This window comes from Peromyscus maniculatus, chromosome 20 (assembly GCF_049852395.1).
Source record: "Peromyscus maniculatus bairdii isolate BWxNUB_F1_BW_parent chromosome 20, HU_Pman_BW_mat_3.1, whole genome shotgun sequence".
Taxonomy (NCBI): domain Eukaryota; kingdom Metazoa; phylum Chordata; class Mammalia; order Rodentia; family Cricetidae; genus Peromyscus; species Peromyscus maniculatus.
In genome coordinates, this window is record NC_134871.1 from 55,655,479 (window position 1) to 55,670,856 (window position 15,378).

Genomic DNA, 15,378 nt, shown 5'->3' on the forward strand with positions numbered 1-15,378 from the left:
GGAACCCAATATAAATAAAGTACCATTCAATATGAAATTAAAAAATTAATATTTCCACGCTAAGCTTTTGGGTCCTGCATGTATCTCACAATTAAAGCACACTTTACTTCGGACTTAGTTTGAAGCGCACGAGCACTGCCAGGATGACTGATTCTTCCTGCCTATTCGTTCTTCAGCTGAAGCCGGGCAGAGCCGCCCCATCGCCTCAGAAGTGCTCCGGTGGTAGTTGCTTCCTTCACCTCACGGTGCCGCGTTTACTGATCCCGGGTCAATGCAGACTGGGACCCCAGACTCACGTGGCTCCGGAGTTCATGGCCGGTAGCCCGCCCCGGGGTCGGAGGCAGACATCCTGCAGCCTCACCCGGCGCTGCACAGCCGGATCGTTCCCAGTGCAGCCCCAACACCCGCAACCCACAGACTCCGCTCGCAGGACTGCGCAACTGCCACGCGCACTCCCCAGCGTCGCCTTCTCATGGCATCAAGCGCATCAGCCGCGACGAAGGCGGGACTTCCGGGAGCTCCGAGTCACAACTTCCGGACGGAGGCGGAAGCGCCTCTAGGGTCTACGCTCGGGAGTCCTGGGATCGCTGAGGGGCCACCGGGGCACAGTAGAGGGCCGCCGGGGTTGGACCGGCAGCGCTCGGGTGTCAGAGTTGCGGATCTGAGGGATGAGGAGGGGCCATGGCCAGCGACGGGGTCAGGAAGCAGTTCTGGAAGCGCAGCAACAGCAAGGTCCCGGGCAGGTGGGTGTGACGGGGAGGGCCGGGTCGGGGTCAGGGGTCAGAGGTCAGGTGGCTGTGCTGTCCTGATGGACAGCGGGTGGAGTAGGAGTCTGGGGAGGGGAACCTGGGCTCCAAAGGGCAGGGGGGAACATGGGCTCCGAGGAGACTGTTGGGCGTTGTGAGGGGCTTGGGGTGGGGGTGTGGGGGTCGGCAGTGGGGGCGTGGGGTCTGGGAGGTGACAGTGGCCACATCTAGGAGCGAGGAGGACGAGGAGCTGCCCCAAGTGTCTCCAGAGCCTGGCAGGTTCTCTTCTGCGAAACTCCTTGGCTCCCTGGGGAAGCTGGAAGGAACTGACGCGGGTCATGCCCTGGAGAGTTTGGTGGAGTCAGGAAACTGGTCGGGGAGAGGCAGCGCCTGTCGGGGAGTGTGTGATGGTTTGACCACTTGATTGGCTTTCTCGTCTCACTAGTGGGCTGGTGCTTTTGCTTTCTGCGTGGAAGCGCCTTGTGAATGTCTGTGTTCCTACCTTCTGGCTGACTCCAATCTCTTGACAGCAAATAATACCTGGGTGCAGTCTGGAAGCCGTAGCGCTCCAAAGTCCTTCTGTGATTGACTATAGCCTGACGCCTCTCTAGGCCTTAGGTCATGAAGAGACCGTGCACGGAAAATACCTAAGGTCAACTCAGCCACCGACTAGACGGTGTTTCAGACAAGCACATCTCAGGATTTCAAACATAGTTTATGCTGTTCCCAAACCAAAGTCTGAGACACTGACATTTCAGATTGTGATGGTATCCATCTCTCCAGCCCTTAAGATTTTGACATTGAAGTAACTTAAATAGAACCATTCATTAGCACAGAAAATAGGCCGCGCTCCTCTGCTTCATAAGAGACCCCATTGTGTGAATGTGAAGGTTGTAATCTTTGACATTCACTGCATTGAGCTATAAAATGTACTTTCATAGTGGTTGGGAGTTAGCAGGGGTTATTGACTGAAGGGCCACAGAGACTTGGAAGATGGACGAAGTCCTCTGAGGTGCCCAGACACTGCATTTTTACTGTACCAGGACTGGGCTTGCTCACACAGTTAAGAACTGTTATGAAAACCAGTGCCGTAGTTTTGAGATGAGTGGAAGATACTGGAATAATAGTGAGTAGGAGATCCTACTGTCACAGGGGCAGACATGAAGAGCCTACTGTCCAGATAAAAAAGTGCCATGTGGCATCTTGAGGCTTTGGTTTTCCTTAAGTGTGAATGGTAACTTGTTAAGAGTCAACTGAGATATAAAAGTAATGGAGTTGCTGAGTGGAGTTACAGAAGTCAATGACCCTTTCCATCAAAGACTGTCTCGTGTGTGTGTGTGTGTGTGTGTGTGTGTGTGTGTACGTGTACGCATACGCATGCATGTTTTGAGATAGGGTCTCTTTTATAGTGTAGGCTGGCTTTGAACTTCTGATCCTCCTGCCCCAGTCTCCTGAGGATACAGGTGGGTGTCACTACACCTGGCATGGTAGTTTGTCTTTGCATTGTGTCAAACAGTGTCGTCCCTAATACTTGTACTTGTGGAACTGTGACTGTGACCTTGCTTGGAAGCAGGGTCTTTGTAGATATCATTGAGCTAAGAGAAGATCATACCACAATTGGGAGGCCCCGATTCAGTCTCTGGGTCCCTTAAGAGGTGGAACTTTCGACACCGAGAGAGAAGGAAGATGACCTTGCAAAGATGGAAGCAGAGACTGGAGTGATGTATTTACAAGTCAAAGCCAGGGAGGGCTGGCAACCTTCAAGAGCTAGAAGTGGACGGAAATGTTTCTCACAGACCACACACACGCGCAGTCTGCTGACACCTTGCTTTCATGGCCCAAGAGGGAATGCATTTCTACCTCTTTAGGATACTCTCTTTATGGTCGTTTGCCATAGGAAACTAATACAATTCCAGTCTTTTCAGCATGACCCCACGTTACCAAAGACAGACTTCTTTCCGCTTGACTTTCTTGCCCTGTTGCGTCATATCAGGTCCTTTTGAGAACAGCTCCCATGTCACAGATTTGATGGGGAATCTTGTGACTCGCTAGAGGCTGCTGCTGAGGACAGGACAGGGGTGACAGATTGATAGCTCTTTCTCGATTCTCTGGGCCCAGCAGAGAGCCTGTGCAGCCTTTGTCATGCTCTTCTGCCATGTAGCCCTCCCCTGTGGCAGTGTTCCTGTTTTGGGCGGCAGTCTGGGCGTCTTCCAGAAGGAGAGTGTGCAAAGGTGTGCCTCATTCCTTCCTGACTTGTTCGGTGCCCACATTCTGGTTTTTCACCTGTCTAGTGCAGGGGTCTTACCTGCTCTTTCGGGTGGGCCTCATGCTTGTTGTCTGCCACCAGGGAAGCTCTGGGAGGAGACCACATAATCTTCTTACCTCAGCGTTCCCGACAGTGAAGGGAGCTTTGTGTGCAGATGGTGGATGGAGTTCCAGCAAGGACTTGCTCCACCAATATTTGGTCTACCATGGATTTGTCATTTGCAAAATGTGGCTTTGTCCTCTAGGCAACACTCACCAAGGCTGACTGTTTCTCTAGAAATGCATGTCACACACAGATGTTTCTTTGTGCTATCTCACACCTTTATAACCTGGCTGCTGCTCAGCTTTCTAGCCCCATCTCCTGCTCATTCGTTTTTGGAGCTGTGCCTTTAGCAGTGCTGATGGGCTTCGGCTCTAGGGTCTTCCACATCCTGTGCTGTACTGGCTTTCCATTTTCATGTTCGTTTAGCTGACGGGAATGCTCCTCCCCTCCTTTTGGAATGTTCCTTCCCTCTTTTCACTCTTCACACTTCATCTGCAGCCTGCTTCCTTAATGCCTTGCCTGTTCCTCTGCAGCTGGGACTCAGGCACCCTTTCATGTACTGGCTTCTTCATTAGGCCACGAGCTCTGCCTGTTTAGGAAGTAACTCCCCTCTCATCTTCATTGATAAAGATTGAGAAATGGTGGTTGATCCCAGCTGTCTTCCACATTAGCCTGGAGTGAGAAAAAGATTTGGCAAAGAGAGTTGCATGAGAGATGACCTTCCTGTAAGACCTTCTGTTATGTGCACTTCCTGGTCTTTGGATGTGTATTTGACCGAGTCTTTCTTAGAATTCCCCTTTCTGGATGAGCTCACATACAGAAAGACTATACCTTCTACCAGGAGGCTAAGGAGCTGAATGGGTTTTAGCATCTCTTCCTGTGATCTGTGTGGTAGTCTCCAATGTATGCCATTCTTGGAGCCATTAGTTTCTGTATCTGTAATGGGAGGGGGCTACATTAGGTCAGGTGGCCATGACAGCCAAGGGAAAATTTGCTTGACCCATGTCTCAGTTAGGGTTTCTATTGCTGCGATAAAACACTATGACCAAAATGCAAATTGGGGAGGAAAGGGTTTATTTGGCTTACACTTTATATCACTGTTCATCATCAAAGGAAGTCAGGACAGGAACTCCAACTGGCCAGGAACCTGGAGGCACAAGCTGATGCAGAGACCAAGGAAGGACACTGCTTACCGGCTTGTTCCCTATGCCTTGCTCAGCCTGCTTTCTTATAGAACCCAGGGCCACCAGCCCTAGGTGGCATCACCACAATGGGCTAGGCCCTGCCCCTTTAATTACTAATTAAGAAAATGCCCTATAAGCTGGACGTGGTGTTGAACTCCTTTAAACCCAGCACTCGGGAGGCAGAGGCAGGTGGAGCTCTGTGAATTCAAGGACAGCCTGATTTACAAATCGAGTTCTAGGACTGCCAGGACTGTTACACAGAGAAATCCTGTATTGAAAAACAAACAAACTAACAAACAAAATGCCCTTCAGCCAAATTTTATAGAGGCATTTTCTCAATTGAGATTCCCTTCTTTCAGATAACTTTAGCTTGTGTTAAGTGACATAAAACTGCCTAACACAGCCTAGCTCCATTCTTTCAGATTAAAGAGAGACAGAGACACAGAAAGAGAGATCTCTTGCACTTCCTGAGAGCGTGACAAATTAGTTATTCATTCAGTTAATTTTCATTTAACTCATGCTACTTGCCAGCTATAAAACTGACCAAGATCTGTGCTCTGTCCATCGAGCACCACTGACTGTTGGAAGGTGGCAGCCAGCATCAAAGACTGCAGGAAAGAAGGGCGGGTAGCTTAGAGCCAGGAGTGGAGGGAGGGTCTCCCGGCGAAACAGTGGCTGGGGACCTCTCACTGAGAAGGTGCCTTCTGAGTACAGATCTCTGCTCCTCCAATGGGGCTGGCATGAGAGGACAGGAGTAAGGAACCAAGGTGGCTGGAGCTGAGGGGGAGGACAGGGTTACGTGGTCAAAGGAAGCTGTGGACTATTACTCTTTCCTTCGGAGTGGGTGTAGAGCCTTGGGAGGGCTTGAGTAGCTGTGTGGTGGGGGCAGGCCTCTGTGAAACAGGGCTGCTTTGATTGCTTTAAGGAAGAGAGACACAGACAGAGGGGGTGTAAACAGGGAGACCAGGTAGGAGGCTCTTGGGACACTTTGAGGTGAGGGGCAGGAGTGGTATCATTTAAGAGGGAAAGGCAGTAGGCAGGGATACGAATCAGAAGGCCTGGGTCCTTGCCTCTCGTGGGCCTCTTCTCTCTGGAGCCCGTGACTCAGTTGACTCCCGAAGAGCTGTTGTTCCCTGCCAACCTCACAGTTGGAATTCCTGCCACACTTAACTTTAAATGCCAAGAAAAACCCCCACACATCGGCTTTGCGAACAGAGGCAGTCTTTCAGTGTGGAGCTGATGCTTAGTGTTTTAGCACGGCTCTGCTTGACGCTGAGTCCTGCTGACAGTAGGGCATGCATAGTGCTGGGTAAGGATGGTATTTGGAAGTGCTCATCTATGGTGAGGTCCTTCGTTCTTGGGGTAAGGCTGGGGCAGAGGTGCAGCCGCAGTGCTGTGGCCAGGAGAGCTTTCAGCCCTACTATTGGGACCTTGAGGAGTGTGAGGAAATGAGACCGCTCAATAGATCTGTTTGAGTCCCAGCTGAAGTGGGAGGGGTGCTGGCATAATGGAGCCATTCAGACGTGTATGAGCACCTTTGACACGCCAGAGACTGAATGCTGGACAGGCAGATATGGCCCATGGAGGCCAGCAGGGTAAGGGCCAGTGCACACATGAATATGCATAGTGACCGAAGTTCTGTGAAGGTCATAAAGGTCATAATTTGGGCATGTTGGGAGAATACCTGACTCCTACAGGGGGAAATGATCACACCCCTTCTGAAGATATTCTGTCTAAGTTGGGACTGGAAGTGGTGAAGGAGCCAGGCTGCCCCTCAGAGATGGAGGGTGGGGTGCAGGGGACAGCTGTGGCTGGGAAGGGATTAGAGTAGCCCAAGCACCCCAGGCTGTCAAGGCGTTGGAGGCATTTGAAGGCTGTGGAGAAGATATTGAAGGTCATTCAACAGGGCACGGTGGACAGCAACACTACTGCGCAGCCTTGCAGAGTGGGCAAGAGGAAGCAGGCAGGCAGTGAGGACAAGGGCGGAGGCTGTTGGGGAGGAGTGGACAGGGTCAAGGCTCTCAAACGGAACTTGTACATTCACTGATGGCCTGGATGTCAGGGGTGGGCATGATCACCAGCCTGTGGCCTGGGGCACAGGTCTGTGTCCCCATCCTTAGAACCTGTAAATAAGCCATGTTACATGTCACAGGGGAGTCAGCATGTCAATCAGATGGCCTTGACTAGGGGTTAGTTCTGGCCTATGTGGTGGGCCCAGTGTAACCACGTGAACTCTTGAAAATGGTTGGAAGGAATCAGCATGAGTGGAACTTGGTCCACAGCTGTTGGCTTTGCACAGGGAGGATGCAACCAGATGCCAAGGAATGTGGTGTGGCCTTGAGAAGCCTGGAGCAGTGTTCTGCTGAGAATGGGATTGTTGGTCCTCTAACTGCAAGACTGAATTCTGCCCATAGCTAGAATGAGCAGGAAATGATTCTTCCCTTGAGCTTCCTGCATAGAATGCTGCTGGCCCACATCTAGACTGTAGTCTGCTACACTCAGGACCACATTCTAACTTCTAGTCTCTGTATGGAGTGTGCTGAGGATATCTGGTAGGGAGGAACTGCAGGTGGCCCCCAGCACCTCCTTCAGCAGAGTTCTGCTCTTGACTGTGGGGTGGATTATTGTGGTTAGCCTTCAAAGGTGCTGGGTAGCCAGCCTCTGCAAAGTACTTTCATTCCCAGGTGCTGGAAGTGAGTAGGGACTCCCCTGTCATGTGTCCCGCTAGTCCGGCCCTGGCATTAAACAGGCCCTGCTTCTCTTGTCCTTGTTGCCCTGTGTTCTTAGAGACCTGTCTCCTGACTTGTGGCTTTGAAATGCTATTCACCTGGTTGGTACCCACATGCCTGCTTCTCAGCATCTTCGAAGCCTTGGAGTTTGCATCCCCATGCGGAAGCCATGGAGCCCATGGGGACTGTGTTTAGGGGAGCAGGTTTCTCTTGAAGTCCCTGTTGATATGTGGAGGGTTCCCCATGTGACTGGGGGCTCTGGAGGCACTAGCAAGTAGTTCTACTGTGTATGTAATTCTTTTTCCTACCCCTCAGTGAGAACTTCATGTTGCCATGTCAAATGTCTCATTTCATCAGCAACGTTTTGAAAATAAATGTGAGTCATATTTTCCCTTGCACGTTTAATATAGCAAATTGATACTGGAATTAATTTTAAATGAAGACAAAATTAAGAAAAAAAACCCCTTGTGCTAGGGTGTTGCTCACAGGTAGAACATTTGCCTGGGTTGGCATATGTGAGGCCCTGGCACCTCTCTCCACCAGTCGCAGCAACAAAAGCCTGGTAATGTTTTGCTCTGGTGTTATTTTTTATGTGGTTTATAGACCATGAGGGCAGCAAGTGGACTCTCAGCTCCCTGCTGTGTCCAGGGAAAAAGAGGAGTGTGGCGATGTGAGGACTCTCTTCCCCAGATCTCCATGCTCTAGCAGGACAAGGGCCATGGTAAAATGCCATGATCCTGGGCCAGAGAATGACCTTCCTGTTCCTGTGGCTAGTGCCCCCGTCCGCTGGTGATCCCTCACTTCCCAGTACCTGCCACGTGCAGCCCTGCAGGTCCTTCTGTGACAGGGTGTCCAGCATCTGGGACCAAGCTTTCTGCCAGCAAGGGGGCTACAAGGACAACACACAAAAGTGGGATGTGGGGAAAGTCTCTTGGCCTCAGGAGCAGCAGTGGTTGATCATGTCCTTGTAGTGTGGAATCTAGGGATAGATCCCTAAAACTCATCCTTAGAGCAGGGGGTCCATGCTGTGCCTGTACTGTGCCCAGAGCTGGTGGCCAGGCTGTGGGAGTGTTTAATGAGTTCTTGTCTTGGTCCAGTCCTCATAGCAGTTGGTTGGGGAGGAGACTGCGGTTTTCCCCTTTACAGATGAAGCAGACTAAATAAAGCCATGTCACTTGCTCAGAGCTGTTTGGCTTGTAAGCAGAGTCTGGAGGAGTCTCTGTCTACTCTGTGCCCCAACTGTCACAGCACACGGCTGTGCATCTCATCCCCACCTAATCCTCTAGCTGTGCATCTCGAAGAAAGCTGACTCACCCCAGCCCACTGGAACTGGTCCTTCCAGGGGTAGCTTGGACTCCCACCAGCTTCTCAGAGCTTTTAGGGTGTGCTGGGCTCCTCAGAGCCCAGAGAACACAGCCCCTTGAGCTGCTCGGCTGCATTTGACTGTGTCTCTACGGTTGCCGGATTAGACAAGCAGCTTCTTCCAGGCTCATCCTGGTGTTGATATTGCAGACGACAGGCAGAGATGTCACAGGATCCAAGAGAGTGGGACCACTGTTCTTCTCATTCCTGTGGCTCGTGCTAGGGACTTCTGTTGTGAGTACCCCAGCCTTTCTGTTCTCCCTTTCTGACATGCTGTTTCCTCTTTTCTTGGGATAGTGTGGAAGTTCCGCCTCCCCCCTTCCCTCCCAGCACTGAATGTCACAACAGGGCACAGCTGTGGATTCTCTCATGCACTGAGCATCAGGGCTGAGGATGATGTGACTGGAGAGACAGTGAGGGCTGAGCCTGGCCTTACAGCGAGTCCCTCACATGTGCTATTTACTCTCCCTGCGTGGGTTGCAGTGAGGAAACAGAACCCTGGCCCAGGGCTGTTGGTCCTCTGTGAGCTGGCTGGACCCTTCTAGGTATGCACATTCAACTTAGAGCCCTTCTCTACCTCACGTGAAGCACTGGTTCTGTCCCCTAGCACCTCCTGGAGGTACTTGCCCATTCTAGGATTCACCCTCTGAGAATGCATCTCAGCCAATCACAGGATTGCCCATCATGCCCTGATCTGCTATCTTTCTCTACATTCACACTGCCTGCTTCACAAGGACAGCCCCCTTTCCCAGTCAGGGGAACGGTCTTCGTGTTAGAACCTGTGATCTTGTGACTGAATTCTTCCTTGACTCTTCTTTGTGCTATGACCTAATGGATTGTCCACCCTGTGAAGCAACCCAACAACAGGGATGTCACTTGTTTCTTGCCTCCTTTGATGCTAGCATTGGGTGCTGCTAATATGTGTTATTTGATGAATGATTTCAGTGAGCTGGTCCAGGCAGAGCAGACAGTATTTATGGTGCCCCTCAAGTGAAGGCCATGCTAGGGAGCTTGATGTTTTTCTTTCCTGACTGGTAAAGACTGCTTTGGCCAAAGCCCTAAGGTGGCATGCACCTCAGGGCCCTTCTTTCTCTATTGGCCATTTCCTCAGTGTCTCCAGCCTGCCCTGTGCTACCCCAGCTCCCTAGATTCTTGGGAACCAGCTACCTCTGATTCTTGGGCTATTTTATCACTTCCTACCCATCCTTGCCCTCTCATTTCTCCTTCTCCAGCTGATTTTTGTTTTTGTTTTTCTCAAGGCAGAGTTTTTCTGTGTAGTCCTTGGTGTCCTGGAACTTGCCCTGTAAACCAGGCTGTCCTCTAACTTAGAGATCCACCTGCTTCTCTCTGCTTCCTGAGAGCTGAGGTCAAAGGTGTGTGCTACCACTGCCTGGCTTTCTTTCTTTCTTTCTTTCTTTCTTTCTTTCTTTCTTTCTTTCTTTCTTTCTTTCTTTCTTTCTTTCTTTCTTTCTTTCTTTCTTTCTTTTCCTTCCTTCCTTCCTTCCTTCCTTCCTTCCTTCCTTCCTCCCTCCCTCCCTCCCTCCCTCCCTTCCTTCCTTCCTTCCTCTTCCTCTCTCTCTCTCTCTCTCTCTCTCTCTCTCTCCATCTCTCCATCCCTCCATTCTCCCCCACCCCCCATCCATCCATCCCTTTATCTGTGTAACAGCTTTGGCTGTCCTGGAACTCTCTTCTAGACCAGGCTGGCCTCGAATTTACAGAGATCCACTTGCCTCTGCTTCCTGAATGCTGAGATTAAAGGCGTACACCACCATCTCCTGGTTCTTTTTCTTTATTGGGCTGACATTTGAATGGAGTTCCCTTGTGCTGAAAAAGATAAATTTAATCCAGCCTGCTAGGGGCCATGAGGCATCTGCTCCAGGGCACTGTTCCTTGGGCATCTCCCTGCTGCCCTTCCCTGGCTCACCCTGTGATCTACTACCTTCTGTCTAGTTTGCCCTGCTTCCATCTGAGTGAGAGCTGTGCTCTGTAACAGGCCTGCGACCTGTGGCCTCAGTGATGTACTTCACTTGCTCTTCGGTACTCAGGGGAGCCCTTCTGCTTGCTTTGTTCTGAGATCGTCATGCTATATGCAGGGTGGACAACAGAGCATAACTAATGGCCCCTCAGTGCATTCTGGTAACCAAGGAGTCCTTTTTAAGTTTTCTTTTTCCACTTTGGGTGGGTGGATATAAAGTTTCTGTTCTATTCATGTGAAGCACTCTGAGTGTTTTTTTTTTTTTTTTTTTTTTTTTTTTTTTTTTTTTTTGGCTTGTGGTAACATCGTCATGACTCATTCCTCCTTCCTTCTTTATAGTGATATCATTTGCATACCATACAGTTCACCCATTTAAAATGTCCACAACGTAAACAAATGTGTGTGTGTGTGTGCACATGCGCACAGGTAGGTATACCACAACACACCTGTGAAGTATAGAGGACAAAGTTTGGACATCTGATCTCCTTCCACCTTGTAGGTTCTAGGATTCAAACTCAGGTCTACACTCTTACTCAAGGAGCCATCATGCCAGCCCACACATTCAGGATCCTAGAAAGCATATTCAGAATTATGTAGTTATGACCACAATTAATATTAGAATACTTTCTTTGCCAGAAAGCGAAGCCATATCTCATTATGCCTTACTTTGCACCCCTTTCCCTGGAAACCAGTAATCCACTCTGTCTCTGTAGTGAATCTCTAAACATTTCATGTACTGTAATCATACAGCACGTCTTGACTGCTTTTTGTTTGTTTGAGACAGGGCCTCACTGTGTGTCCCAGACTGGGTTTGACCTGCCACTCTCCTGTCTCAGCCTCTTGAGTCCTGCTTGACCTCTTTTTGCTTTGCATATTTTTAAGGCTAGTCTATGCTATAGCATGAGACAGTTGAGGTGTTTTTCATTTTACAGTGGGGTTACATCCTGGTGCCCTGCTGTAAGCTGAAAGTGCACACAGCACTGTAGCCTTCCAGACCTCCTAGCCTAGAGGTGTAGTGCACTGCACAGCATCACGATTTCTGGTCTTGCTGTAGGGCTGGCTGGGAACCGTGCCTCAGTGCTGCTGCTCACTATTGAGAAAGGTGTTGGATCTCACACATATTGTGAGCCTGGGAAAGATCACAGTTAAAGTGTTGTATTGGAAAGTGAAGTTTGGAAATTGTGTTGAGCCATTGTAAGTTGGGGACCACTTGTAGCACAGGATGACCTTGAACTAAGATCCCCTACTGTTATTGTTTTTGCTCTTTGCTCCTGCCACTCAGCTCCCAAATAAATCACACACAAAGGCTTATTCTTAATTATAAATGCCTGACCTTAGCTTGGTTTGTTGCTTGCCAGCTTTCTTTAACTTAAATTATCACATCTACCTTTTGCCTCTGGGCTTTTCCCGTTCTTTTACTTATGTAAATCTTATTCTTACTCCATTGCTGATTGTGTAGCTAGGTGGCTGGCCCCTGAAGTCCTCCTCCTCTGGCTCCTAGATCTCTGCTCCCAGATTTCTCCCTCTATATATTCTCTCTGCCTGACAGCCCCGCCTATCCTTTCTCTTGCTTTGCTATTGGTTAGTTCTTTATTAGACCATCAGATGTTTTAGACAGGCACAGTAACACAGCTTCACAAAGTTAAACAAATGCAACATACACAAAAGTAACACATCTTAAAATAATGTGCTACAACACCCTACCTTAGCTTCCTGATTGCTAGGATTCTAGGGATGTAGCACATACCTGGTTCATTTGTTTTATGACCTGATATTCCCTTATATGGACAAGCCACTGTGGTCCCCTGTTCACCATGTGATAGACTTTGGGCCCTTCTGCTTGTTGGCTGCTTGTCATGCTGAGCTTTCTTTTCTCCAGCTCTGTATGACCTGCGTCACTGAGTACTCTGCTTTGACCCTTCTGGTTCAGTGAGGCAGTCCCATAAGAGAGTCTGTCTCTTGTGTCCTTGGAGCTTTTTTCATTAAAAGACTGGTTAGAGATAGAAAAGAACTCTGTAGGCTGCTACAGTACTTAGAGCATATGAGTGTCCTCTCCAGCCCAAGAAGAAGCATCACATACAGCGACGGTTGCTGAGTTTTCTCCTTGTATCCAGTTCCTTCTGCTTGCTTTTAGATAGCCACTGTTCTGAGCTCCGCTTTCATTCTCACGCATGCTGTACTGGCTGGTTTTATGTCACCTTGACACAAGCCAGAGGCATTTTGAAAGAGGGAACCTCAATTGAGAACATTTCCTCAGCAGACTGACCTGTGAGCAAGCCTGTGGTGCATTTTCTTGAGTGGTGATTGATGTGGGGAGGCCCAGCTTACTGTGGGCGGTGCCATCCCTGGACTGGAGAGCCTTGGGTGCTATAAGAAAGGAGGCTAAGCAAGCCACGAGGAACAAGGCCGTAAGCAGTGCTCCGCCATGGCCTTTGCATCAGTTCCTGTCTCCAGGTTCCTGCCCTCACTGTCCTCAGTGATGGGTTGTTACCTGGAGGCAAAAGATGAAATAAACCCTTTCCTCCCCAAGTTACTTTTGGTTATGGTGTTTATCACAACAGTAGAAAACAACTAAGACACACGCGGTAGGAATTTTTGCATTCATGTACACATGGAAAAATGACAGTGTTTTACATGAACACTTACTAGTTACACGTGTTATACATTAACTGTACATGGATAGATTATCTCATTGTGGTTAGTTCTCATTGTGGTTAGTGCATCTTTCTGTTGTGGCTGGTACCTATTATGTGTATACACGCACATACTTTGCCTTCTTTGCATCCATTCCTTAGTTGATAATGAGCATCCAGGAGACAGAGCCTGGAGCCTGCTGCATGCTGGGCAGGTGCTTCATCACTTCCTTAGCATCTTGGTTGTGAGTGTGCTGGGGGTGTGTCTCAGCGGTGGAGTGCTGGCACAGCACACAGGGAACCCTAGCTCTCATGCCCAACCCTGCTAAGATTTCTTTGCTTTTTCTTTTTAGTATCACAAACTTTGCCTAGCTTCTTTCCTTATGTATTTGCACCGAGTTTTCTGTGGCTCTGTGTCAGGACATGGCATTATATCTCGTGTCCTTTTCACAAAGAACCCCTAGTGTCCTGGGTTACTGCAGAGTTTTAAAAGATGTATAATTTACTTGAAAGCAGATTTATGTTTTTTTTTTTTGGGGGGGAGGGAGTGATCGGGGATCATCCTGCACACATACCTCTGCAGCACACTCCCAGCCATGAATGTTCTTTACAGAAAGGTTTCCTTATCTGAGGTAAGTATGCATGTCACATGCCACTGCTTTTCAGTAGCTTTGGTGAAGTCTTTCTTTTTTAGCAATGCTAGACCAAATAAATGCAATTTTAATAAGATAAAAACGAGGCTCCTTTAAGTCTGAGCTTGAACTTTGTTGGAACATTTTCTACTCAATAAACACAAGTGGTTTGCCTATGAAGAATTAATGAGTTTCCTGCTCTGCTGGGAGGGAAAGGCCTGAAGTCTTTGATAATGCTGCAGAGACTTTTATGAAAATGACATGCAAATAGTGCCCTGCAGGCCAAGCTGCCTACTGTTTTGAATATGAATATATTGGGGAATAAGAAGAAGCGTGTGAATGTTGGAGTCAAGATAGATTGGCAGTAGTGACAGGTGCTCCATGTGGGTCACGTTCTGTGTACACAGTGCTACCACTGTGGCTGTCCTGGCCACAGCGTGTGCTTTGTTTCTGTTTGGATGCCAGGCTTTGCACTGGCAAGCACACCCTGCCACCGATCCACACCCGCACCCTGCGCAAATTCTCATTTCGGCTCCCAGGAAGGGTAACCAAAGCCCAGAGAGTTGACTTGCTTCAAGCTTTACCAGCCAGTAAGTGTTGATGCTGGAACTGGAACCTGGGACTTTTTGTCTCTTCATCCTGAGAACTCTGCACCAGTGTTAGGACATCTCTGTAAGGTTTGGCGAAAGGACACTCCAGGTTGTGCATGATCTCAGGAGCTATATAGATTTTTCTCACCTGTGACATACAGCGCACATCTGATTCTCCAGGGTTCTGTAGTCAGACATTCAGGGAGTGCACAGGGCTGTGGGAGCTTGATTCTTGTCCCAGGGTGTTCTAGGAGTTACTAGAGCATTCAAAGGTTGGGGCTGAAATAAGGCTCTTCACTTTCTTGTCTTACTGTGATCAGTGGATGCTATAGGCTGCCAGTTGTGATGGGTGAGCTGAGATGGGTATTCATGGGACTTCTTGTGACTAGTTTGGGTCTCTTTGTAGAGTATTGTCTGGGGTTGAAGAGAGAAAATCTAGTCAGGTGGAAGCTGTGGTGTATTAGTGAAGATTCAGCAAGAAGTATTCTCCCCTTTATATTCCATGTGACTGCACTCACCCCTTTCATATCCCGTGTGACTGCTGTAGACGAATTTCTAAGCGGTCTTATTAAATAAAAAACATGGAGCCAAATATAGGGGTGAAAGTCTTAGAGATCAGGGAAATAGTGAGAGCCATCAACCAGCCTTACCTCACCAGCTCTGCAGCTCCCAAAAGTGAGCTACTTCCTGTCTACCCGCACCTTTATTGCCTTGCTCTTAGTTCAGCTACCTCACTTCCTTGTCACTGCCTGTCTGTACAGACCTCCAGGTCTCTATGGTTGGTACTGGAATTCTTTAATGTGTTACCATGCTTGGCTCTATTCCCTAGTATGGCCTTGAATATACCCTGTTTGCCAAGTGATCGGATTAAGGGCATGTGCTACCACTGCCTGACTTTTGTGTTAATGGCTTGCTATTTCCTCTGATCTACAGGCAAACTTTATTTATTAACATACAAAAAAAATCACCACATTTCAGCACAAATAAAATATATTTTACTATGTTAAAGTTCAAACCTTCCTTTTTAATTAAACAGAAAAGGGGAAATGCTGTGGGATAATGCCCTTGTACACTGGTTTAATAAAACACTGATTGGCCAGGCAGGAAGTATAGGCAGAGTGAGCAGACAAGGAGAAAGAGGAAGGCTGAAGTCAGGAGACACCAGCCCAAGTCCAGGAGCAGCATGTAATGGCACACAGCTAAAGCCACAGAAAATGTG

General features: G+C 48.8%; 1 protein-coding gene across 2 annotated transcripts in view; it reads left to right on the forward strand.

Moving 5' to 3' along the window:
* The first annotated feature begins 509 nt into the window (after positions 1–509).
* The window catches only part of Tbc1d22a (TBC1 domain family member 22A), a 306,168-nt gene continuing 291,299 nt past the window's right edge, over positions 510–15,378 (forward strand). The window contains exon 1 of one of the 2 annotated variants that reach the window (XM_076556523.1): positions 510–743. Coding sequence is in view for 1 of the 2 variants with exons in the window: in XM_006986078.4 (XP_006986140.2) it covers positions 682–743 (62 nt within the window). In the remaining variant the exon portion in view is untranslated. The remainder of the gene's footprint in view (positions 744–15,378) is intronic. The other variant, XM_006986078.4, reaches the window with a different exon arrangement.